This window comes from Carassius carassius, chromosome 7, assembly GCF_963082965.1.
Source record: "Carassius carassius chromosome 7, fCarCar2.1, whole genome shotgun sequence".
Lineage (NCBI taxonomy): Eukaryota > Metazoa > Chordata > Actinopteri > Cypriniformes > Cyprinidae > Carassius > Carassius carassius.
In genome coordinates this window covers 11,176,635-11,204,592 of record NC_081761.1, presented here as the reverse complement: position 1 = coordinate 11,204,592, position 27,958 = coordinate 11,176,635, and the positions used below count along the sequence as shown (strand labels likewise).

At 38.1% G+C, this 27,958-nt stretch overlaps 1 protein-coding gene across 2 annotated transcripts; it reads left to right on the top strand.

Annotated features, from left to right (window-relative positions):
• Positions 1 to 319: 319 nt before the first annotated feature.
• On the top strand, positions 320 to 26,633 carry LOC132143522 (long-chain-fatty-acid--CoA ligase 1-like). 2 transcript variants are annotated; one of them, XM_059553807.1, is made up of 21 exons: positions 320 to 433; positions 11,497 to 11,718; positions 16,629 to 16,743; positions 16,861 to 16,925; positions 17,060 to 17,161; positions 17,428 to 17,527; positions 18,236 to 18,411; positions 18,538 to 18,570; positions 18,710 to 18,761; positions 19,190 to 19,263; positions 19,695 to 19,772; positions 20,386 to 20,520; positions 20,623 to 20,757; positions 23,175 to 23,270; positions 23,383 to 23,455; positions 23,578 to 23,666; positions 23,796 to 23,912; positions 24,506 to 24,649; positions 24,876 to 24,977; positions 25,070 to 25,141; positions 25,610 to 26,633. In XM_059553807.1, the coding sequence occupies exons 2-21, from the start codon at positions 11,524 to 11,526 to the stop codon at positions 25,748 to 25,750; spliced, it is 2,094 nt and encodes a 697-aa protein (XP_059409790.1). In that variant the 5' UTR covers positions 320 to 433; positions 11,497 to 11,523; the 3' UTR covers positions 25,751 to 26,633. The 2 variants fall into 2 exon arrangements, with proteins under 2 accessions (XP_059409790.1, XP_059409791.1); XM_059553808.1 differs by lacking the exon at positions 19,695 to 19,772 and adding an exon at positions 19,573 to 19,650.
• The last annotated feature ends 1,325 nt before the right edge of the window (positions 26,634 to 27,958 follow it).

Genomic DNA, 27,958 nt, shown 5'->3' with positions numbered 1-27,958 from the left:
AAGCTAATGACTAGCAATAAAGTTTATTAAAAAACGAAAAGTGTGTTATATAGGTTATGGTCAACAGAGAAAGTGTAATTATTGATCATGTAGCTAGACTAATTGTAGCCTACTTATATAAACTTGTCACATATTTTTATAACTCATATTTATTAGGATACTAATAGATGAATACATGAAAAAAAACTGAATCTTCATCCGCTTTATTAGAGAACATCGCAGTTTATATTTATTAACGTCACAACAGTGCGTATGCAAATTTACCCAAAAATAGCCAATTAAACTCAGTCTTTTACTTCGTACGAGTGTAGATATGAAACGGGTGTTCTGATTGGTCGAGCGTCCGGTTTCTATCTGAAGAGTGAAGACAGTTCTGAGAGCCATACACGCCTCCAATTAACAGCTGTGTGGACGCTACAGTTACACCATTCAGGTTTGTACAGTTCTTCCTTTATTTTGGCTGGATTTATATTATTATTTTAGTAGATGGAAACGAATAACGCTTGAAAACATCCAAACCGTGCACATTAAATACATATATCACGGAGAAAACCGTTCAAATGCAAATTGGGCGTCACTACATCTGCTCAACCTCATATGCTTGCTCAGTTTAACACATAAATGCAGCGATGATGCCACGTTTGGGGATGTTTTCATGCAGCGAGTTCTTTTTGAAGCAGAGTATCGTAGAGGTGGGACGAAACAGACTCATTTAGGTTCAATCGGTTCTTTTGAACAGTTCGTTTCAACCATCGACTGTAATGGTTTCAACCGGTTTCAATGCAAAAATTACTTCTGACGTGCAGTTGTTGCATAGTAAACACTACGCCTGATGTAAATAATATGTAATGATAAATCGTATTGAATGCTGCCCTGGTCTGTATGTAACTCATACAGTTCCACTGCGCTTTATGTGTGTAATTTATAATATTAATGCTATTAAAAGTAACTTCCCCATCAGTCAAAATCCTCGGTTCACTCCAAATGATTTATACCATCAGCACAGTCATTGGTCGAATCTGTAATTTTTATTTTTTTTTAGTAAATTAATTGATTTATTAGCTTACGAACCGTTTGGGGCCAGTTCCGTCCAAATCGTGATCTAATAGCACAGATTGTTTTGTAAACAGGTTCAAACGATTCGTTGAAAAGATCCGACTCAAAAGAAGAAATCAATCAGAAATTGGACCGAGCAAAGCACGAGCGAACGCAGCAAAGAGCGCCTCCACATCTTGTGTATTAAGCAGAAAAAAATTCCCCACAATATATAGCTAGGTATAAGTGTTAACCCAACATGCATTTACTTGGCAGTTGCACTCTTATGTCAGTGATGGCTGAAGTTCAGCGGAGGTTCGTGTGAAGACAAAGAGAGGGGCGGAGATGGAGCGTGTCTGAGACGCTTGTCGGTGCTTCGCGTGCTCTATTGTTAGATAATTAGTTAATACAGAACGAAATCGGACATGGAAACAATGCAGCGCTTGTCCTCGGCATGTTGTCGCATCACTTTTTGTCGTGTTACCTTCCATTTGCCCATATCAATTATCACTGGTCATCATCACAAATTATAGGCGCCATCATGAACTATGAAACATTTAACCTGCAATGCTTGACATGCAATTTATTTGATGCAAAAAAAAAAAAAAGGTAATAAAGGTTCAGAGAGAACATCCAAATAGAACATGGTTATGCAACAGGTTTGCAGAAGAGAAGACCTCTTAACACAGTTAATTTGGCCTCATTTTGTTGATGCAGTGGCTGAAAGATTAACTTATTTTTGGATCATAATCACATCAGGGGAATTATATTTATGTAATTAATTAAAATTTACTTACAGTTCACACTTTCCCTCTATTTTAAAAAAGCAGAAGAGATAATGTAAGAATTAATGTCAGATAGTTGAATTTTGCATGAAACAGAAAGATATATTTGTATATTTTTTCAATATTTTTTTTTCTTTGTGGTAGGGTAAACAAAAAAAGATAGTGTGTGAATATGTTGTAATTTTAAACTAGTTTGTGGTATATGAGCAGCAGACTCACTCAGGAATGTTCGGAATTTTGGCCTTCTAGCAGTCTGAGGTAATGCTGTTTTCATTTCCTTCTGTTTTTCTCATATTCATGCAGACAGTTTGTTCTGCATCTTCAGGGTTTGTGGTCACGTTAACCTTCTTTCAAGGTTAAGATTACATAGAAATTTTAACTTCTTGTTCTTTGTATTGATATTTGCATATTCTATAGACAATTTCGAAAGAATCTGTTAAATATACAGTATTTGTAAAAGCACCTGTCTCGAATTTCAGACCTTCCATTTCTATTGTAAGTTTTTCTTCTCACAAAAGCCAAAACTGCCCTCTGGGCTTCTATAGAAAATGGTTTGTATTATGTGCTGCTCCACTTTTATTCTTGTTATAGAAAGCTTTAGGTGTTAGAAAGAGTTTAAACATGATCAAGCCCATTTCAGACCATAATCTGTAGCCTGGTCTGTCTTTATTTGTAGCTTCTGGAAGACTAACTTCCATGAAATAATGAGATTCATATAAAACCTCTGAAAACATGTAGAATTAGATCATAGAAAAACACAAATATGGTGTATAGTTGTGAACACACTTGTGTCTGTCATTTACTGTTCGATGACTGGTGAAATAAGCTTGATGTAAGTTGGTAGTTAATGGGTTGTGCATAGCAATTTTAAGGAATAGGAGTGGGTGCACTGCCATCATAATGAGTTCAAACAGCTAATAAAAACAAAACAATAATCAACAGGTGATCCAAATGTCTCCAGTCCACCAATTATAAGATGCGAAAAGCTGCATGTTTGTAACAAAATCCATCAAGACATTTATGTCTCGACTGAATTGTTAAGACATAAAGACAAATAAAGACATTGTCATATATTGTTTATCGTAATTTATCCATGAAAGCTATTAATATATTGTATACATATTTTATAAAACTAATGGACAAATAAAATGATAGTGCTCCTCAATTATATCTTGGCTGTTGCTTTTAAGATTACCAGTCTGTTGGATTGCATTGCTCTTTCTTCTCTGATTATCAATACATAGACGGACAAAAACATCTATCTAGATCAGTGTGCATTAGCTGTCTTTCCTTCAGGGAGCCCATGAATATTTCAACAGCTGCTATGATGCTCTGACAGACTGGAGAACACGAAATCTATGTGACAAGATTTTTTATTTATTTATTTATCTATTTATTTATTTTTTAACCACAATCCTTATTTTAAAAAAATGTGAATGGGCCGCTGTTGGAGTTCTGCAGTTATGCAGATGTCAGTTTTATGAGATACAATTGCTGGAATTACACAACATATTACTATGGGATACTAAGGGCCAAATGTCCAGTTTGACTTCTCAGAAATGTAAAAAAGCAGTGCTTTTTTTCCCCAAAAATAACCAATTAAAAGGTTTGATAGACAAATATGCCATTCCAATTAAAATGGAAATGGGATGATCTTTTTATAAAACTGCAAATAGCTTTTATGTCACAGTCTGATAAAATCATATATATATATATATATATATATATATATATATATATATATATATATATATATATATATATATATGTGTGTGTGTGTATATATATATATATATATATATAGCCACTCACCTGTTCAATTGCTTGGTATCACAAATTGCTAATTAGCAGATCAGATGGCAGCAACTCAATGCAACTCAATGCAACTCAAACCGAGCATCAGAATGGGGAAGAAAGGGGATTTAAGTGATTTTGAACATGGAATGGTTGTTGGTACCAGACGAGCTGGTTTGGGTATTTCAAAAACTTCTGATATGCTGGGATTTTCATGCACAACCATCTCTAGGGTTTACAGAGAATGGTCAGAAAAAGAAAATATCCAGTGAGCAGCATTTGTGTGGACAAAATGCCTTGTTGATGTCAGAGGTCAGAGAAGAATGGGTAAATTGGTTAGAGATGATAGAAAGGCAACAGTAACTCAAATAACCACTCAATCACAATCAAGGTATGCATAATACCATCTCTGAATGCACAACACTTCGAACCCTGAAGCAGATGAGCTACAGCAGCAGAAGACCACACCGGGTGCTGCTACTGTCAGGTAAGAACAGGAAACCGAGGCTACAATTTGCACAAGCTCACCAAAATTGGACAATAGAAGATTGGAAAAACGTTGCCTGGTCTGATGAGTCTCAATTTATGCTGCGACATTCAGATGGTAGGGTCAGAATTTGGTGTAAAGAACTTAAAATCATGGATCCACCCTGCCCTGTCTCAACGGTTCAGGCTGCTGCTGGTGGTGTAATGGTGTGGGGGATTTTTTTCTTGGCACTCATTGGGGCCCTTATAACCTTGAGCATTATTTACACAACACAGCCTACCTGAGTATTGTTGCTGACCATGTCCATCCCTTTATGACTACAGTGTACCCATCTTCTGATGGCTACTTCCAGCAAGATAATGCACCATGCCACAAAGCTCAAATCATCTCAGACTGGTTTCTTGAACATGACAATGAGTTCTCTTTACTCAAATGACCTCCACAGTCACCACATCGCAATCCACCGGAGCACCTTTGGGATGTGGTGGAACAGGAGATTCGCATCATGGATGTTCAGCCGGCAAATCTGTGTGATGCTATCATGTCAATATGGGCCAAAATCTCTGAGGAATGTTTCCAACATCTTGTTGAATCTATGCCACGAAAAATAAAGGCAGTTCTGAAGGCAACAGGGGGTTCAACCCGGTACTAGCAAGGTGTACCTAATAAAGTGGCCTGTGAGTGTATATTATTATTACCATTATTTTTGTTTGTTTGTTTTTTGACTCATTGCAGAGAGAATACTTTTGTATATCATTTTCATCAGTGTTTAGTTCCATTTTGCAGGTAGAGAATATTTCTTTCCTGTTTTTGTGCGTCTGTTCCATCATGAGTTTTTATGGCATTTGCACATTCACCTTGACATGTTCAAGCTTTTACAGAACTTCAAACGTGTGTGTGCATGTGTGTGTCTGTCATGAGTTTGGTATCCTAAATCCCATTTGTCAGAACATCTGTTTTTTCTAGCTTCTTTCTCTCTCTCTCTCTCTCTCTCTCTTTCCATTTGGGTTCCATTTATGTGACATAATGCTTTACAGAGCTTTCTCAGCCTAAAGTATCTTTAATATCTCAGTTGTTTCTCTTATTCAGCATTAAGAGTAAATGCAGAACCCTTTGGTAGATTCTCCTGTTGCTTAGATGTTTTTGAAAATTAGTTTCTTGATTTGTATCTAATTTAAAAAAATTTATAAAAAAAAAAAAAAAAAAATTAGTTGAAACGTAAGAGGTCAAGTTGATATTTAAAAGAATCCTCATTAAAGGTTTTTCATGGATGTCGAGTTATTTACACTGTTAAAGAGTAGGATTCTCATGCTAAACATGGTCAAAAGTTTCAAAAATTATTTGGACGTATAACAGAGTATTTCTGTGCCAAATACACACTTCCGGGTTTCTTACAAGTTTCACCTGTGTGAGTTATAAAAAGTTCCTCTGGCTTCTGCCGTTGGACTTCCTGTCTGTCTGTGTGTCTGTCTGTCTGTCTGTCTGTCTCACTGTCTTTCTCCCAGTGGGCTGATTGTGAGTGTAGCTCTGTCATTGGTTTATACTGTCTGCAGCCCAAGTATGGAGAGAGGTTAGTTTTCACTTCAGGGACAAGTACTGTCAGTCCTGCCATGTGATCAACATGACATTTCCCATCTGTGAGCCAGATACACACAGCTGCTGGCACTAACATTTACACACACACACCGTCAATTTAACCCTCTTAGAAACAGACTTATGTGGACATAAGCAGTACATATTTTTGGAATAACTCAATTGAACAATGTGCAGCCACAAACAGATGTTTAAACCTTCAATGATGTTGAAAAAAGCTTTTAAAAGTGAATTCAGAATTCAGTGTTAAATATCTTATAAAAACCATTGAACCCGCACCAATAAATTATAGAAAAATATTTTTAATTAATTTCTCTTTATGTTTGTGAATTACTGCATTGTGTTTAAGTAGCAGAGTGTGTGAGCTGCCACACATCTCTTGTTCTCGTATTAAAGAGCAGATCTGCTACACGACTATCAGCTGCTGTGCTGTTCATCAGGAATTTCGCACACAAACACAGCAATGTCAGCTCTTTGGATTGGATTTGTGTGCTTATGTTTCTGAGATAAGAAAAGCAACAGTACGCTTTGTATTGATGTGTGGCATGCCAGCAACTCCATGTGTTTTGATGCATTTCAAAAGACCCACTTCATACACATACATAACAACCACACACACACATACACACGATTGCATCTGCTAAAACAGACTACGTACAGGGTTTAAAGGGGTCATATGATGCTGCTAAAAAGAACATTATTTTGTGTATTTGGTGTAATGAAATGTTTATGTGGTTTAAGGTTTAAAAAAAACATTTTCCACATACTGTACATAATTTTTTCTCCCCTATGCCCCGCCTTGTTGAAATGCATAATATTTTTTACAAAGCTCATCGGTTTGAAAAGGGAGGTGTGTTCTGATAGGCCAGCTATCCAGTGCATTGTGATTGGCCGAATGCCTCAAGCATGTGACGGAAATGTTAGCCCCTTACCATACTGTGATGTGTGTCCTGGTCAGAACACCAGTGCGACAGGACAAAAACAATAAAACCCATTACAAACAAGCCATTTATTGCATCCAGTGGGGGCATAATTACAGATTATAATGACTTGTACTGTCTTTTTATGCATTACGTTGCATCACGTGTAAACATAAAACCATGTCTGCATTTGTGATTGAAGAAACGACAAACAACAAGCACAACTCTACACTGCTTAAAACTCGTGTTTGAATCGTCAGTGGCAAATCCTTTAAACATGTAAACATACTTACAGACTGTGAGTCAGAACAGCTGGCATTGTAGTCTTCACTCCCAGGATCAGAAAAAAATCCTCCATAAAATGTGCTGCAAACACTCAAATATTTGGGTTGAACTGTTCTGGAACAGTGTTGTAAATACAAACCCGATTCCTAAAAAGTTGGGACACTGTACAAATAGTGAATAAAAACAGAATGCTATGATTTGGAAGTTTCAAATTTCAATATTTTATTCAGAATACAACATCGATGACATATCAAATGTTTAAACTGAGAAAATTTATAATTTTAAGGGAAAAATAAGTTGATTTTAAATTTCATGGCATCAACACATCTCAAAAAAATTGGGACAAGGCCATGTTTACCACTGTGTGGCATCCCCTCTTTTTTTATAACAGTCTGCAAACATCTGGGGACTGAGGAGACAAGTTGCTCAAGTTTAGGAATAGGAATGTTGTCCCATTCTTATCTTATACAGGCTTCTAGTTGCTCAACTGTCTTAGGTCTTCTTTGTCACCGCGACTTCAGATTCCAGACTAGGAAAAACAGGTGGCTGGTAACCTATGCTACACTGAAATGGAGAGAGGCCCGTGGCTGACACTGGTAACGAGTTTTGAGCGTACTCAACCATAGAGAGTTGTTGGCTCCAGGAAGAAGGATTCTTGGAGACTAAACATCGCAACGTTCTCTCTAAATCTTGGTTTCCCTGCTCAGACTGACCGTTGCTCTGTGGGTGATAACCCGAAGACAGACTAACCGTCGCTCCTAACAATTTACAAAACTCTCTCCAAAATTTGGACACAAATTGGGATCCCCTGTCAGAAACCACGTCTACCAGGAGGCCATGTAACCGAAAGACGTGATCAATAACAGTGACCGCTGTCTCCTTGGCTAAAGGTAATTCGGGCAAAGGAATGAAATGTGCCGCCATCGAGAATCAGTCCACTACGGTCAAAACGACTGTCATGCCATTAGAGAGCGGGAGGGCGGTAACAAAATCTAGAGCGATGTGGGACCAGGGTCTCGAAGGGACAGACAGTGGTTGAAGAAGCCCATCTGGAGGTCGGTTAGACGACTTTCCACTGCGCAAACTGAGCAGGCCAAAACAAAATCGTGAACGTCGCGAGCCATCACTGCCCACCAGAATCGTTGCTTTACTAAGCAGTTGGTGCGGCTTATCCCTGGATGACAAGCTACATTAGAGCAGTGACCCCACTGAATAATTTTGGACCGTAACTCCTTTCCTTGACCTTCGATTCGACCTCCCATATGAGTGAGGAGACGACTATACTCTGAGGTAAAATGCACTCTGGAGTCACCGGGCATTCGGAAGGATCAAAAAGACATGAAAAAGAATCAGGTTTGAAGTTTTTGGAACCAAGGCGGTACGATAGGGAAAAATCTAAGCGACCGAAAAAAAGTGCCCACCAAGCCTGCCTAGAGTTGAGTCTTTTAGCAGTTCTAATATATTCTAGGTTCTTATGATCGGTCCAGAAAATGAAAGGTTCCCCTGACCCCTCCAACCAATGACGCCACTCAGGAGATAAATAAAGAGTAAAAAACGTGCATGGATGCATCTTGTCGTCTGAGGCAGCACGTTGGGAAAGAACTGCACCTACTCCTACCTCTGATGCGTCGACCTCCACCACGAACTGACGTGTGGGATCAGGGGCTACTAAGATGGAAGCCGAAACGAAGCGGCTCTTGAGGTTGGAAAATACAGTTTCGGCTGTATTAGACCACCTGAACGCAGTACTGGGGGAGGTCAAGGCGGTCAGAGGTAAGACTAGTTGGCTGAAATTGCGAATAAAACGCAGATAAAAATTGGCAAACCCCAGAAACCGCTGTAGGGAATCTGGACTTGGCCAATCTATCACAGCCTTAACCTTGTCAGGATCCATACGTATTCCCCTCAGACGAGACGATGTACCCTAGTAAGGGAACAGACTGTGCATGGAATACGCATTTCTCCGCTTTGACAAAAAGCCCATTCTCTAGTAATCTCTGGAACAGAGACCTGTTGCACGTGTTCCTGGAGAGATGAGGAAAAAATCAGTATTTCATCCAGGTAAACATATAAACTGATCTACCATGTCTCTCAACACGTCATTCACGAGTGCTTGGAAAACCCCTGGCGAGTTGGAGAGCCAGAACGTCATGACCAAGTATTCAAAGTGCCCTCTAGGGGTGTTAAAGGCGGTTTTCCACTCATCCCCCTTCCTGATGTGGACTAAATAATAAGCATTACGTAAATCCAGTTTTGTGAAGACAGATGCTCCCTGTAACCTCTCGAATGCTGAAGACATCAACGGCAAAGGATAGGTATTCTTTACCGTGATGTTGTTCAGCTCTCGGTAATCAATACAAGGTCGCAGAGAACCATCCTTCTTACCAACAAAAAAGAATCCCGCCCCCGCTGGAGAAGAGGAAGGGCGGATGAACCTCGATGCCAGAGAATCAGAAATATATTTCTCCATGGCCTCCCTCTCTGGAATGGAAAGAGAGTAAAGTTTGCCTTTAGGCGGGGACTTACCTGGAACTAACTCTATGGCACAGTCATAGGGATGATGCAGAGGAAGAGAAGCAGCACGAGACTTGCCACTCTCCGGGGTACTGAGAAGGTGTGTGTGACTGGTCTGGGCCCACAAACGGTCAATCCGAGCGTCCACACGGAGCGCCAAGTTGATGAGTCCGTTGAGGCTGGTTGGCAACTCGAGGTAGATCTCCTTGTGAAGACGGTCGGCCAACCCATGCAGGAATATATTCCTCTGGACCTCCTCGTTCCACTTGCACGCAGCCGCCAAGGTGCAAAACTTGATGGAATAGTCAGCCACGGAGTGATTTCCTTGCTTAAGATCCGCGAGCTCACGGGCCGTTTCCTTGTCGGCCACAGGCCGGTCGAACACCCTCTTCATCTCCTCGGAGAGGGAGTGGAATGAGGCGTAGCATGGGTCGTGGTTCTCCCACACCGCCGTTCCCCACAGAGCGGCCCAACCAGAGAGTAGTGTTAGGACAAACGCCACCTTGGACTCTTCCGTCTCAAAGGTGCGAGGCTGTGGGAAAAACGCATGGAACATTTTGTCAAGAATGTTCTGCAGTAATTAGGCTCACCAGAGTAGCTCTCCGGCACCGGAAGACGAGGTTCGGGCCGGTAGTGGTTCTCGGGGATGTCCCGGGGAACGGACGGTGTGGGTGGCGCAGTGGGAGTGGTCAACTGATGGATTTGCTTGGTGAGCTCAGACACCTGTGTCACCAGCGCTTGGACCGCGCATCCGGTGTTAACTATGCTCTCCTGCTGCTGATCCATGCGGGTGATGCTGTGGAGAATAAAGTCTGTGAGAGAAGTGGAACTCGCTGCTTCCATGTTGGTCAGAGCGTTCTGTAATGTATGGAAGGAGGTGAGGAAGCAAGTGCAAGTAATAAGAATTTATTAAACAGTCAGACAAACAAATAATACGAAGACAGGAGTCTGGGTGAATATTGCAGGTCTGGTAGCGATCCGGGAAGTGACAATGCTCACTGGTGATCCAGGACGTGGTGGTAAGTTGGCAGCAGGAGAGCATGACACAGGAACTGCGGTGGGAGAGCCGTGAAGGTGAGTGGTGAAGTCTGTGGAAGTTGAGGAGTGGATGGGGTTCTGAGACAAGACAATCCAGCGACGAGAAGAACATGAAACAGGAACGAGAGAATCAGGAAGTAACACTTGGGACTGCATACAACGCTCTGACAAACACAAAACGAAAGACAGGGCAATAAGTAGGGAATGGGTAATGAGTTGCAGCTGGTGATAATGAACAATAAACGGAGACGCCCACATGAAACAATCAGTGCTGACGCAAGACACACACTCACTCCACCCACATAGTGCAAAACCCGAGGCCACGGTTTTACCAACCGTGACTCTATTATATAATGCTAAATAGAACAATATTGGTACAAATGTTTTAATGTTGATGTAAACCGTAATATACTACTTTTCAAAAAGACTTTAGTTAAATAAATTGTAATAATATTTCACAATATTACTGTTTTACTATATTTCTTGAAGTTTAAATGTTAGAGGTCTGAATATGAAACAGTGCATCAATGTCACACAGACCTCTGAGTTGAAGGCCCGCCATATTATCTGCATCACATTAACAGTTCTCCTCACAGGATTTAGCACTTAATTTCACCCTCAGTGTGAAGAACAAGTGGTTTCAGAGATATTATCAGCAAACACTGATACAAAGAAGCTGCCACCCTTTAGAGGAAATTTTCTACTTTGTTGTTAGAGCAGTGAAGTCAAGCTGCAGAAGTCTCTGAGGTCTCAGCTGAATGAAGGACCCTCTTCCTGTCTGTAATTGGTCCACTTCCATGAGGAGAGACTGTACAGAGAAACACAGCTAGAGGCTATGGGCCGATGCAGCTGAAATATTTATTGCCTTTTTTATTATAGCCCCATTTTCTGCTCATATAGAGCTGTCACGATCAAGGCAGAGAAATACAGGGATACAATGAAAGATGACCATAAATATAATTGTGCATTTGAAGTCTACTGTATCAAAAAATAAATGTTGAATTACTCTTCAACTACAGTCTCCTTCTTTGTTTTCTTCTTTCAGACGTGAGTAAGCTGAATTGGCAGAGCCATGCAGGCCCAGGATCTGATCCGGCACCTGCGGATACCTGAGCTGGACGACTTGAGGCAGTATGTGCGCAGTTTACCCACCAACACCCTCATGGGCATGGGCGCTTTCGCTGCCATCACCACATACTGGCTGGCCACCCGTCCCAAAGCACTTAAACCACCCTGTGACCTTGCCATGCAGTCCGTGGAGGTACAGGTAAGTGTCAGAATGCTTCCTCAAAGGTTTTACACAGCAAAACCAATGAAAATCAATGGTGAGGTGAAATTGTCCAGGGTAAGAATAGTCTTTCAGAATCAGACTGTGTATAAAATTATAAATGTGTATAAAATACATTTTACTTTTCTTTTTCAAGCCACATAAACAGGAAGGACCCATATGATCTACATGTAAAACAAAAAAACACCATTTAGATAATAACATTAATTCTCTGACATGCAATGAAGTGGTCACTGTTTTATTTTGAGATTACTGACAATTAATTATGCCCAGAGGTGGAAAGTAACGAATTACATTTACTCGCGTTACTGTAATTGAGTAGCTTTTTTGTGTACTTCTACTTTTTTAAGTATTTTTTTTAATCTGTAATTGTACTTTTACTTAAGTATATTTTGTTTGAAGTATTGTACTTCGCTACATTTTAAAACACATTAATTACGGAGTAAAAAAAAAATCGCTCCCTGGAAGCTATGTCAGTAAATAATGGGCAGGAGGGCAAACTGGCGCTAAAATCACAAGAAAGATGCAGACGGACAAAACAGGCGTTAGTGGTGCAGACACCGCTGAAAACGAAACCCCGTCATATTCTGAAGTTGAACTTGAAGGAAATTAAGTGAACCCCTGCCCATATTTATGCTGTGTATGCTGTGCTTGCCTAGGGAGACCAAACTAGCAGTTTATAAAATCTCGACAAGACATCAACCCCACGTAATGTAAAAAAAAAACAACAACTGTCAAATATGTACTATTGTGTATTATGTATTGTGTTAATCAGCTACATGTCGGCTGACTCGATTTTCTTCTCATACATTCCCGTAGCGTCACAGTGCATTTCCCTGATGAAGCCGAGCGACTTCAATGGGGCTGCTTTGAACAGTTTTTTTCAGTGCTCCGAAGCTAGACGGTCATTGGATAAATGATGCGATTATGTCCCGCCCATGGACGCTCAGCGTCTCTGGAGGTGAATGAAGACTGGGCTTCCGCGTGATGATTGGAGGATCTGTCGATCTCCTTTTGACTGACAGCGGTCTGCACCATAAGAAGTCGGTGAAGCTGTTTCACGCTCAGTCCCATGATCGCGGATTTCTCAAGTGTATTCGAAAGACAAACTGCGGCAATATTTCTTGATATTTGTAAAATGCAGAACCACCACAAAATTGAATTGGTAACTAAGACAGATTGAAAATGTGCGAGCACACACACACACACAGACACACACACTATAGCCATCTAGTGGTTAAAGTGATTTATTACAATTTTTAAACTGAATTTCCCCAAAAATGGGCAAAAATCTTACATTAAACCTTATAAAATTATCCATGGTATCCCCATGTATGAAAGTCAGAAATCTGGGTCTTTTATGAAGTGAATTTTACCTGAAATGCTTTTTTCTTTTTTTGTAAAAAAAAAAAAGCCTATTTAAATAAATATTTATTTATTTATAGAAATGTAAAAGATTTAAATCCTCCAAAAACTGTACAAAGTTTAGTAAAAACATAAATGAACAGAGTAAAATTATATTTGTAAAAAATTTAAATATTTTACTATTACAAAAAGAAATGTTATTGTCTGGGGTCAAAAAGACCCAGAGTGTCACTACAAATGAAGACCATCAGAGGGTTATAATGTAGGCCGAAAATGAGCTTCCCCTCTTTGAAAGACCAGCAGCCGCCACTGATATATATATATATATATATATTTATATATTTATATTTATTAAATATATATTTATATTTATATATATATATTTATATATATATATATATATATATATATATTATTATTTTGTTTTTTTTTTACAACAGGACAATAAACTAAGAGACTTGCGTTTTAGACACCATATTGCCGGTTTTTGCTCTATTTCTACAACAAAAATTTATTCCAAACACAGCCACCAAAGCAAAATTTTGCATCTCTGAGCAACATGACAGTGTTTCGTTTCTGAATGAATCAACCGTTTAAATGATTTGGTTCAATCGCAATGACTCACTTATTAACAGTGACTTGCTGACACATACTGGCCATTTTAATTTCACATTTAAAGTATCTTTTGATTTTTTTTTTTTATAATTAAGTTTTTATAATATCAAATGAGCATTCAACATTTTATGTCTGGCATATCAAAACATTATTCATGCATTTGTAACTGCAGGTTAAATGCATTCTTGTCCTGCACTAAACAGTGTGTAAATACATCTAAATGCCACGTCCGATGAAGCTTTTGCATTTCCTCTGTATTGAAAAGATGAGTTTGTTGATACTGATTTGCCTGGTAACAGCCCAAATGTTTTATTATTCTAAATAACTGATTCCTTTAATTAAAAACAACTAGTTTGAGATTAATAGGCCTATCCCAGGGGTGTCAAACTCAGTTCCTGGAGGGCCATAGCCATAGTTTAGTTCTAACCCTGCTCCAGCACACATATCATGTAGTTTTCAAATAAACCTAAATGATTAGATTAGCTGGATCAGGTGTGTTTAATTAGGGTTATATCTAAACTGTGCAGGACTGTGCAGGAGTTTGACACCCTTGGCCTGTCCCATTTTTGACTCCCTCCCACTGTTAAAATGTAACTAAGTAATTTTTACTCTGAGTAAATTTTAAATGAGCTACTTTTTACTTTTACTTGAGTTGATTTTTTAGACTGGTACTTTTACTTGTACTTAAGTAAAATTTCATTAATGTAATGGTACTTTTACTTGAGTAGAATATTTTTGTACTCTTTCCACCTCTGATTATGCCTTTATTTGGCAAAGATAGCAAAATACACATTGCACTTGAGGATATCTTGTTTCAGTGTTACTAACCCACTGAATGTGTTTTGACGCAAAATTTAAACTTTTGGAAATCAAATGACTAATTCTTCATTGGAAATTCTCATTGTGACCACCTGGTTAAAAAATTAAATTTAAATTAAATTAAATTAAATTATTAAATTAAATTAAATTAAATTAAATTAAATTAAATTAAATTAAATTAAATTAAATTAAATTAAATTAAATTAAATTAAATTAAATTAAATTAAATTAAATTAAATTAAAAATGGATTCCCTGAAGATTGATTAAAAAACTAGTGCATTCTGGTTTCCAACAGTTACTTAGCAGCCATGGCTTGCAAATCCACCAAGGTCATAAGAAGTTGTGTACACCATCACATTCAAATTTCTTAAACATGTTTAACTCAAAGTCCTTTGAATGCATTTTAGAGGTGAAAGGGTGAAGTCGTCTGATGCGATGATGATGATTATTTTCAAACTTCCTGTAAGAAACAGTTTAGTAGTGCAGACTGTGGCTTCCTCTGGGTTTATCCCAACATGTGAAAAGGTTACTAGCTGTGTCAAAAAACTGTCTTTTTGTATGCATTCATGAACTCTTTCCTGAGTTACCCATCTGTTTCCTCAGACATACATGCAATAAGGTCTTGGTGGAGAAAGTGTTTGCTGTTTCTTGCATTTTGTGTTTTTTTATCATTTATTTTTACATTTAATCATTTAGCAGACGCCTTTATCCAAAGCGAAATAGAAACAACTAGACAGATCTGAGTAAGTCTAACACATAGCAAGGTTTTTAATTTTTTTAAGATCTTGTCTACTTCCTGACAGTAAAAGAAAAGCTTGAAAAAGTGAATACACTACCATTTGAAAATAATACTTTAATTCAGCAGGCACATTTATGGGGAGAAAATAAAAAGAGATTTCTATAAATGCTGTTATTTTGAGCTTTCTTTCAAAATCAAAGAATCCTAAATTAATAACTAAATAAATAATAATAATAATAATAATAAAAAAGATGTTTTAATGGTTTCCACAAAAACATTAAGCAGCACAACTATTTTTAACATTCTTAAAACTGATGATGATTAACCAATAAATCATCATGTGACACTATTAATAAATAAATAAATATATATATATAAATACATTACATATATTCATGCCTTTGGCCAACACTTTTTTCCAAGGCGACATTGCATTGAAGGTATAGTTCTGGGGAAGTTGTGGCCTACAGGTTGTGGGTTCGAGTCTCGGGCCGGCAATACCACGACTGAGGTGCCCTTGAGCAAGGTACTGAACCCCCAACTGCTCCCCAGGTACCTCAGTATAAATGGCTGCCCACTGCTCCGGGTGTGTGTGTTCACTGCTGTGTGTGTGCACTTTGGATGGGTTAAATGCAAGCATGAATTCTGAGTATACCATACTTGGCTGAATTTCACGTCACTTTAGTTTGCATTTTATCAGTTCTTGTTTTCTCTGGGAATCAAACCCATGTTATACTTGTTTGAGCCACAGGAATAAAATAAAATAAATTACAATAATATTTTGTAATATTACAGTTGTTACTGTATTTTCATCAAATAAATGCAGACTTGGTGAGCAAAAGAGACTATAAAAAATATAAACGCTAACTTGCAATGCATGTCCTTGATTTCTGTCTCTGTCTTTGCCTGAAAGAGTTGTGTATTCTCACCATTTCTTGTATGTTTGCTATGGTAACACCCTGAAGCATGTTGGCAGCAGCTATAAAGCCAGTCAGATCCACTGGACAGCTATCATCTGTAAATTCCTTTAGCATGAAGTCTTCCTTCCCTCTGCTGTTAATGGCCTAGTCTTTTTTTTTTTTAACAAATTCTAAACCTAATTCTGCTGTAAGCATTGTTTATGCATAAATGATATTAATGTTTAGTTCTGGTCCTCAAATTTAATTGGCATTATGGTGTAACAAGATTTCTGATGTACATTTTAAAACCACTGTTTGCTGCACTGTTTCTGTTCATGCTCTCCCAGATTAGCTGTCTGTTGGGAACCGAGCAGGAGTGGTTTTCCCCGGAGTAAGGAGTTATTTAATTGTTTGGTTCATAATACCATAGATTTTTGGCTTTGTTTTTCAGGGGAGTGGAAATGCACGTCGGTCTATTCTACAGGACAGTGACACATACATGACATACTACTACAAAGACGCTCAGACGATGTATGAATTTTTCTTACGAGGACTACGAGTGTCAAGTAAGTCAAATAGCTGTTTGCCTCAATTCGTTAAAAATCCGTAGTTCACCCAAAAAAGCAGCTCTTTTTTGTCATCATGTTTGATATCTTTTACATTTTTGTGTTCTATTTTTATAGATAATGGTCCTTGTTTGGGATCTCGTAAACCGGGCAAGCCATATAAATGGCTTTCATATAAAGAGGTAAGATTTCTATAAAGCTAGTTTAGCCTTTTTTTCTGTGGATGTTTATTGAACTCTGTCTGGTTTGCAATTTATCATATATGGCTGTGCATTTGAGTAAGTTTTGTATTTTCGTATGCTGTTCATGTGTGTAGGTAGCAGACAGGGCAGAGTTCGCAGGTTCAGCATTACTACACAGAGGTCATTGTCAAACAGGAGACAAATACATTGGCATCTTTGCCCAGAACAGGCCAGAGGTAATCACATGCTCACAGGCACAGATTTCTGAAGTTGTCTACCTCTAACATGATGGTTTTTATGATCAAAATATCATCTAATTAATTACTTTGTTACACATTGATGGTCAGGCTTGAATTCTACAGTACATTGATTGCTTTGCTTATTATACAGCAGGTGTGGCAACACTTTGCAATTCTGTTTTGTTCATTTTAGATTAATTCTATATAAGATTAGCAAGTATGTACATCCCACAACTGATTAAGTTTTGTGCACATTTCTGCAGTGGACGATTTCAGAGCTGGCATGTTACACATATTCACTGGTGGCAGTGCCACTGTATGACACACTTGGTACAGAGGCCATCAGCTATATCATTGACAAAGGTAAGTAAGCACACAGCATCTTTTCCCAATTCTGTGAAATAGTTGTATATTTCCCATATATTCATTTTTTAATTCTGCAAATAAGTATTAGAAAAAAAAAATTATTGAGGACTTTCAAAATAGTATGTAGCACCAATTCTGTGTCCTACTTTAGAAAAGTGTTTTGTTCACTGTAATAGAAAATCCTGTTAATTAGAGCATTAGTAATCTTATTTCAATCATAAGAACTCTTGGAATAGTTTTAGCATGATAATGGATATGACAAAATTAATATACTAGGTCTTGGATGGCTAGAGCAACTATTCACGCTGCTACTGCTGAGCATACAGCTTATAGCAGATCTAGACAGGTGGAGCTGGGGGAGGTGGAGGGTTTTAGAGGAACTCTAAAACTGAACCAGGCTATTTAAAAGTTCAGCAAGCATTGGCTAATCGAATCTGTTTGAATCAGCAGAGGCCAGTCCAAACATGTACAATCATGATGTGATTAGATTGCTTCTAAAGAATCTATCAGCCTTGCGACATTCAGCCTGAACTTGATATTATATAAATAATTTTAAAATGCTTCATATTTAATCCCATTTAAGTATTTAATTAATCACCAGAACTAATTTGAATTTCATTTGGAGATTTGAAAGAAGTTGGAAATTGTGTTGACATTGTGACATGTTGAAAATGTGAGAAATTTGTAACAGAGCCTGTGTTGTAGCCAGCATCTCCACTGTGATCTGTGACATCGCGGATAAGGCTCGTCTGATCCTGGACTGTGTGTCTGGTCGGAAACACAGCATCACAACCATAGTGATCATGGAAAACTATGACAGTGAACTGACAGCACAGGCACAACAGAAAGGCATTGAGATCCTGAGCCTCGAGGAGCTTGAGGTTTGATTAAACACACATACATGCACACACACACACACACACACACACACTTAGACGCCCTTGGTAAGCAGTGATCCCATTAATCTTGTATTTGTGCTTCACTAAATGAAGTCTTTCTTTTGGCAGGCTATTGGCAAAGTGAACTACAAGACACCCATTGTGAGTAAAACTGAGCGCTGTATTCATTTACAGACTTGTAACTTTATATGCGAATAGTGAATTGATTATTTGGTTGCTTTATTATTGCTTTTTTGCTTCATGGTAATTTAATGCATCTTAGTTTTGATTTTATTTCTAGCCACCTAAATCAGAGGACCTTGCACTGATTTGCTTCACAAGTGGAACTACAGGTAAAAGGGTTTATATATGTATTTATATATGCATTTAATTGTAATTAAATAGGCATAATTATTTTGACATTTTCAAGATTTTCAGTTAATAATTACTATTCCTTTAGAAGGCTTTGGAGGACTTATAGCACCTGAGTCATACAAATCACATTTATGATGTTTTTTTGTCATTTTAGGGAGTTTGACAACCCTAGTCCAAATTCATTTTAATTAATTTAAAAAGAAAAACTAATACATTTTTCAGAAATTCACAGGAAAAGAAATAATTTTTTCTGTCCAATTTCTTTCCTTTTTTTCCGTTTACAAACAATACACATAGAACACATATTTAATTTCTCTTTCAGATATGACCGGATATGATGAGGCAATATTTTGGCATTTTTAGTGCTCCAACTTGAAGAATAAATTATTATTTTTTTTTTCAACAGGAAGTCCAAAGGGAGCAATGATCACACATGGAAATGTTGTTTCCAATTGTTCTGCTTTCATTAAAGTTACAGCGGTAAGCCAAGAGATTTTTTTAAGGCATGCGCTATAAATTCGAAAACTAAACTGTAGTGAAGCATTTTTTGGAAAACGAGCAAAAATGACAACCAGTGAGATTTAAATGACAGATCATATCTGGGAAGTTTTTAGGAGCATCTTCCGTTCATTTTGTTTGTCACTTAATACATGTTAGTAAATGTTTTCTTCAAATCAAGTTCTGTCTTCCTGTTAGGTTCACCTCTTCTTGTGCCTCATTTCCTCATGTAATTATCTGTTTCCTGTCCTGTGTTGATGTATTTGTATATGTGTATGTGTGTGTGGTTAGGGGTTGTTGAAACCTAGTCCTCAAGATGTTCTTGTCTCCTTCTTACCGCTAGCACATATGTTTGAAAGAGTAGTAGAGGTACGCTGCATTTCACACTGCACATGTGTGTGCGTGTTTTACAGGTTCACTGCATGCTCAACCAGACAGACATTCACATTTCTTACCTGCCACTAGCACACATGTTTGAGAGAGTGGTCGAGGTATGTATTATGCATGCCCACTGTCATTAAACAATTGTTTCAGATATTTTCTATACAGTTTGTAACAAATTTAGTTTGTAGTGTACTTAAAGGGATAGTTCACCTAAAACTTACTCACAAGTGGATCCTCTTCAGTAAATGGGTGCCGTCAGAATTGGAGCCAATACAGCTGATAAAAACATCATAATAATCCAAAAGTAACCCACATGACTCCAATCTATCAATTAATGTCCTGTAAAGTGAAAAGTGGTGTGTTTGTAAGAAATTTTTAACCGCTTCCGACAGAGTCTTCCATCCATAATGCTTCCTCCAGCGAAAGAGTCAATTCCTCTGAATCAGAGGAGAACATGCACAGATCATGCAGCATTTACAGTCAAAAACTGTCCAAAATAGTTCTAAACAAATGTGTTTGTTGAATTTGATTTTGATGTGAGAACACATGAACTTTTTCACTGGGGGATGTGTTATGTATTATGTACTTGTGCTCTGGCCAGAAAATGGATTTGTTTCTTACAAACAGAACTGTTATTGTAATTTCTTGACTGTATTTGTGCCTCTATAGAAACAAACTGGCATTATATTCTTGTTGCATAATTGATTTTTGTGTATGTAGGGTGTGCTTCTGGTCCACGGGGCCAGGATAGGATATTTTCAGGGTGATATCCGTCTGTTGATGGATGATTTGAAGACTCTTAAGCCCACTATATTTCCTGTAGTGCCCAGACTACTCAACCGCATGTTCGATAAGGTATTTGTGTTAAGTTTACACACATAAACTGTTTGCATTGAAGTCTGTACTTAAATACATCCGTGATCTTTGCTCATTATACATTTGTGTGTTTGCATTAAGATCTTCGGACAAGCGAACACTCCTCTCAAAAGATGGCTTCTGGATTTTGCCACCAGCAGGAAAGAGGCAGAGCTTAAAAGTGGAGTTGTCAGGAAGGATAGCATGTGGGACAAACTGATCTTCAGCAAAGTGCAGGTAACCAGAAGAAATGGAGAAAGAGTGTGTAGAGCCCTAGAACAGAACAATCAGATGAAACCATAGAGCACCTATAAAGACTCTGTTGCCTAGCAACACACAAATTCCAAAATACTCAGCATCCAAATGTCTGACATTTATGGAAAAAAACAAAAAACAAAAGCAAATCACGTCTCATCCAAAGGCTCGTTTACATCAAGGTCAATAACTATGAATGTAAAGTTTAAAGCTCATTCTAGTTCTATAAGAACATGGAAGTCAAGTCAATTCAAGTCTGCTTTATTGTCAGTTCTTCCACATGTACAGTACATACAGACAGAGAATCGAAATTGCGTTACTCTCAGACCCCCGGTGCATACAGATAACATTAACAGTAGAGCCTAAAAATCTAGATCAAATATAAAATATAAGAAACAACTATACAATAAGGGAATGTAAAAAAAAGAGGGTTCATAGTTCAGTGGTGCCTGGGGCAGAGGGGGGGCAAGTTCGGGAGCGAGTTCAGCTTCCTGACAGCCTGATGGATTAAGCTGTCCTTCAGTCTGCTGGTCCTGGCCTGGAGACTCCGCAGTCTCCTCCCTGATGGCAGCGTGACGGGTGAGTGGGATCACCTGTGATGCAGAGGGCTTTATGTGTGAGACGGGTTCCATAAATGTCCTGGAGGGAGGGGAGAGAGACACCAATGATCTTCTCAGCTGCTCTCACTATGCGTTGCAGAGTGTTTCGACAGGACGCGTTGCAGGCGCCATACCACACAGTGATGCAGCTCGACAGGATGCTCTCGATGGTGTCTCTGTAGAAGGTGTACATGATGGGGGGTGGGGCTCTGGCTCTTCTCACTTTGCGGAGGAAGTAAAGACATTGCTGTGATTTCTTGGCCAGTGCTGCAGTGTTGTCAGTCCAGGAGAGGTCCTCTGTGATGTGCACACCCAGGAACTTGGTGCTGCTCACTCTCTTCACAGTCGCACCGTTGATGGTCAGAGGAACGTGCTGAGTGTGCGCTCTCCTGAAGTCAACAACAATCTCCTTCATCTTCTCCACGTTCAGAGAGAGATTGTTGTCACTGCACCACTTGGCCAGGCGGCTCACCACGCTTCTGTAGTTTGTCTCATCTTTGTTGCTAATGAGACCCACCACAGTCGTGTCATCCGCAAACTTAATGAAGAGGTTGGAATTGTGTGCATTGCGCAGTTGTGGGTCAGCAGAGTGAAGAGGAGAGTTTGATGGTGGTGGATGTGTTGTTGCCGACCCGTACTGCCTGAGGTCTTCCAGTCAGAAAGTCCAACAGCCAGTTGGACAGGGAAGTGTTGAGCCCCAGCTGGATCAGTTTGTAAATGAGCTGTTGAGGGATGATTGTGTTGAATGCTAAACTGAAGTCTATGAACAGCATTCTGACGTATGAGTCTTTTTTCTCTATATGTGTAAGTCCTCAACACAACTATAACAATATGGATGCAAAGGAACAATGTTGTTGGAATCCTTTTCAGAATGATCTTTTTAGCTGATGAATGATCATCAAAAAACATTGTTAAATAGAGTAAGTATGGAGCTGTAATTTTATGTATTAATATTTTGTGTATTTTGAGAATTGTATTTGTCTAATGTGTGTATTGTATGGTTGCAGCATGGGTGACGGCCCAAGACAAATTTCCCTACTGGGGACAATAAAAGTTTACCTTACCTTACCTTGATCAGAATTCACCCAAGCTCTTAAAGTGGCAGATAACATAACTGCAGAGTGTGTTGGTGGGAATGGAAATTATATTGTTTATAGTTACATTTATAGTTGTCAGTTAGCATTCTTGGTATTTTGTCAAGTTTTGAAAAAGTTTCCAATGCTCACCAAGTCTGCTTTTATTTAATCAATAATAAAGTTAGATTATGAAATATTATTATAACTGAAAATCACTGTTTTCTATTTGAACACATTTTAAAATGTCATTTATTCATGCGGTGGCAGAGCTGAATTTTCAGCATTGTTACTCCAGTCTTCAGTATCACACGCTCCTTCAGAAATCATTCAAACATGCTGATTTGCTGCTCAGGAAACATTTTTTTATCATGAAAACCATTGTACTATTGTGTATTATTTTTGTGGGAGGTGATTTATTGTTCTTCAGGATTCTTTGATTTATAGAAAGTTCAAAACAACAGCATTTATGTGAAGGTTTTTTTTCACCAAAATACCACAATATTAAGCCATGCTATAAATAGATAAAAAAAGCTTACAGAGTTTTTCTGCTTATGTCGAATCTACAATAGCTTGTCCAGATCTCTCACCCAGATATAAAATGCGATTGTTAATTAATTGAACTAATCTTTTAGTAACTGAGTATTAACATAACACTCCAAACTGAACTGTGACAACAATTTTCTGCTACTTTGTGTACCTAAATCTTTCTCCTGTGACCCTGCAGGCCAGTCTGGGTGGACGTGTGAGGCTTATGATCACAGGATCCGCTCCGGTCTCTCCCACCGTCCTCACCTTCCTGCGAGCAGCGCTGGGCTGCCAGGTACACACACACACACACACACACATCTCTGTTCTCCTGCTAGTCAGGATTCCCACAACTGGTTTTAAGGTTATTGTTTTTTGTTTTGTTTTTTTGATTATTCTTTTTTAAGTTTTATGAGGGTTATGGGCAGACAGAGTGTACTGCAGGCTGCACTATGTCACTTCCTGGAGATTGGACAGCAGGTAATACAGTGTCAGTGTACTGTACACATATTAACACACAAAACCAAACAGACACACCTTGGATTATATACAGTATAAACAACCTGCGCAGTAACACACACTCTCCTGGTCTCTGCTCTCAGGTCATGTGGGAGCACCACTGCCCTGTAACTTCGTCAAGCTTGTGGATGTGGCTGAGATGAATTATTTTGCAGCAAATGGAGAGGGAGAGGTTTGTCAACAGTTAAAATATTGAATTTTAAAGGAATATTCTGGGTTCAATACAAGTTAAGCTCTTTTTGTGGCATAATGCTAATGGTGTACCTCTCAATTGACTGGTGTGTGTGGGTGTTTTACACAGGTGTGTGTGAAAGGATCAAATGTGTTTCAAGGTTACCTGAAGGACCCAGAGCGAACCTCAGAAGCCATAGATAAAGACGGCTGGCTGCACACTGGAGATGTTGGCAAATGGCTTCCGGTAAATTTCACATCTTCTCTTAGCACTTCTGCTGCTTATTTACTCTCATTTGTAATATTTTTGTTTTTTGTGTCTCCTAATCAGTTGTCCTTATTTCTGCAAGTCTTCTACTTGATTCAGTGAATCAGATTTTAAAATGAACTGACATCAACTCAGTGACTGACTCACTAACCATATTTAGTATTCATTTTACCCTTTACAATTTTCTTTCGAAAAGCCTTTTATGCTCTCCTAACTGCAGCATAAACACACACTAATATAGTTATTGTTATAGTTATCTTTATGGTTATCATTCTTTGAGTGAAAGGGCCTTAACTTATGAGTAAATGTCTTGTATTTTATGCTCACCATGTATTCTAAAAAAAAATTTGTTTTAGAATTCTTTTTAAAAATGTGCATATTAATGCTTGTGAGTCCACTGAAACTCATACTGGAAACCTCACAAGCTCCTGTCAATACAACTGTAGATAAGTGAAGCATTAAAGTTTTGCACATTTTGAACATATTTTCAAACTAATTATTGCGTTTTAAGAGAACAGAACCCTTCCACCTTCTTTTAATTAGTTAGTGAAGTTGAGTATTTATTGTTTTAGAATGGGACTCTGAAGATTATAGACAGGAAGAAACACATCTTTAAGCTGGCCCAGGGTGAATACATCGCTCCAGAGAAGATTGAGAACATCTACATCCGCAGTGACCCTCTGGCTCAGGTCTTTGTACATGGAGACAGTCTGCAGGTGAGAGACGGGACTGAATGACCGTGGCTTCCTCATAGCAGTGAATCAGAGTGTGGATGTGCTTTCCCAGACATCAGCCAGTGTCGGCCCAGAGCAGGCCCACACCTGGATTTCATGCGGGCCGGATCTGGGCCAACACTATGTTGCTGTCTGGGTTAGCATATATATGTGTGTGTGTGTGCTATTATTGATCATTGGAGTAAACCCGTCCTGTGTCTCTTTGTAGGCTTGTTTAGTGGGCATTGTGGTTCCTGATCCAGATTTTCTGCCTGGATGGGCAAAGAAAAGAGGCATTGAGGGATCCTATACTGAAATGTGCAAAAGCAAGGTACAACACTTCGGATTTGGAGGCTTTGGATTCATATTTGATGAAATATGAGGACTTGTACCATCCCTGACTTCTGATATTGTTTTAACCAGGAACTCAAAAATGCCATCCTGGAAGATATCATTCGGCTAGGGAAAGAAGCTGGACTGAAGTCCTTTGAACAGGTTCATGTACAAAACCAACTCTTTTACTTCTTGACAAATGTACCACAAATCACAAACCTTCACATACTGTAAAATGTTTTACACGATTTATCTGTTAACTTCTTATTTGGTTTTATCTGTTGTGAATACTCAAAATACAGAAGTACTCGAGAAAGGGTCTTTTTTTCAACCAGGGTCTGTGGACCCCTGGGAGTCGGTTAAATTTATCGTATTGGGGTTCATTAACTCATAAATAACACCAGGAATGTTCATGATATTTCTATTTTTTTTTTTATATATGGTTGATATGTCCAATAACCTTATAAAAATAATATATTCATAAATATTACAATTATTTTAGAACAATATTATATTATTATACTTATAATATTTAAGCTATGTTATATAGTATTAACACACTACAAATTATTGTATATTTTTTTATTAAAATCTCTTTGTGTGTGTGTGTGTGTGTGTGTGTGTGTGTAGGTGAGAGACATTGTCATGCACATGGAAATGTTCTCTGTTCAGAATGGACTTCTCACACCAACACTGAAAGCAAAGAGAGCCGAGCTGAGAAACCACTTCAGACAGCAGATTGACCAGCTCTATGCTAAAATCAAAATGTGAACTAGTAGAGAGAGACGCCATCTACGCGAGAGTCGCTGAACTAGAACATACTTGCGGAGTGGTGATGATTATGAAAGGGATGCTCCAGTTCTGTCGTGTTGTTGTGTCACTCACACAGGAGCGAGGGGGAGAGAAGGACCATTGTATCTGGTTCTTTTGTCATGTGCCACAGTCATCTCAAAAGAGGTGAAGTATAGTCCTGCCAGCGATGCACATACCAAACAAATCATGAGCCCTGCTATTCACTTGCAATGACAGTTCAAGAAAACTGGAAGTGAACCACCTCAATGCCTTAGGTCAGTGAATGCCAGTCTAATAACCGAGAGCACATCTGCAAGATCATATACAACAGAACAGACTGAGACAGCTGATATTCATATGCCACAAAGTGCTGATATGTTTCTGATTTGTTAATCCAAGTGCAGATAATTTACTTAAAACTTATTTAAAATATAGTTATTTCTATTAAACTTCTGTAATGGATATTTATCAGTGTTTACTATTTAAATGTATGCTTTTGATTGTAAGTCACAATGCTTTTGTTATTGTAAACCTAACCATGTGTTTAAAATATATATAAAATATATATATATATATATATATATATATATATATATATTCATATCTGAATAAATCATTTCCACTGAAATTGACAGTGAAATGACATTGGTTTACACAAATTAGTTCCTGTCATACTCCCGATTCTACTAACAGCACTTTGAAATCTCAAATGTGCCTCTCTTCTGGAGATTAACACGTGTATATAGGTTGTCTATTTATATTTGTACATCTTTATTGTATTCTGGATCATGTAAATTGTGCAAACAGTTATTTGTAGCATGTAGTTGTTGAAGAGAGAAATAAACCGATGGCATTCTCTTAATAGTGTTTGGGTTCCTGTTCTTTAACTTTGGTAATGATTCCAGTGCCTGTATTTAAAAAAAATATATGAGCACTGCATAACTGATTTGCAGTATTTCTGTTTTATATTTTGCAGAAATGCCTATATACAGTAGTAGGGCTGTGCAATATGGACAAAAAAACCTATCGCGATTTCTTTGATCAATTTTGCGATTTTGATTTTAAGCACGATTTTCACACACACAAACATGCTTTACAGTCATAAATGCATTCAGTATGAATTTGAATCATATTTCCAAAAGAAAACCAAATAGAGCTTTATCAGAAAGTTGTCAAAATAGTAACAAAATGTTTAGACATATGGCAAAAAAATAAATCACGTGTCCAGATTTTTTTTCTTTCCGCCTTGCATTGGTCATAGAACTCATTGTAGCGGTATATAATGTCTAAATTCTAGATCAAAATACATATCTGATATGACTTAATGTATAATTAGCAAAAAACAAACAATATAATTCACATTCTCAAGGATTAAAGATTAAATGGAAATTTTTTTTTAAATGATTGCACAGATATTAGGTGCCGATATGCACTAAGCATGTAAACAACTAATGAACAAAAGAAGAAGAAAGAAACAGCTTGGCACGCTTTTTCTTCTCGTCCGTTTCGTCGATTCGTCGCTCTGTTGAGAGTGTCTTGAGTTTTAACCAGGAACATACTCTGAGTTGAATGAACTCCAGTATTTTTTTTGGAACCACATACATCGAGTAAGCAAGGTTTGGGGTTAATCAACCGAGAGTTCAGGGTTTAGTTCACGGTAAGTTAACCCTGCTTTCTGGAATACACCCCTGAGCCTACGGCTATATTGATACACCTGAACAAGCTTTCTAAATACAAACACCCATCTTGAAATTCAAGAAACTAGTCTCACTGGCAGTCAGTGTTCTAAACACTTTTTTTTGTCACAGAAAACATTTCCCAACCTAAATATTAAAGATAATAGTAACCAACAAACACCCATGATAGATGCAACTATCCTCTGGAAATACATTTCTATAGTCTCCAATCATCAGTCGATTATAATAGAAAATGTTCTTAAATATGTGTTAAATGCATGCTCAATATTCAGTCTTAATGAAACACCTACTCAGAATCTCAGTGAAATATGTATTATCATACAGAACACTACAGAGCTGTTAAAATACGTACAAGAGCACTGGCTTATACACAAAAAAAGCATATATGTATAGTAAACATGATTGTACAATAAACATGAACAAAGTTTTTTTTTCTAATTTTTTTTTTTATGTATGCGTACATTAGGAACATCTCAAACACGCAATGCAT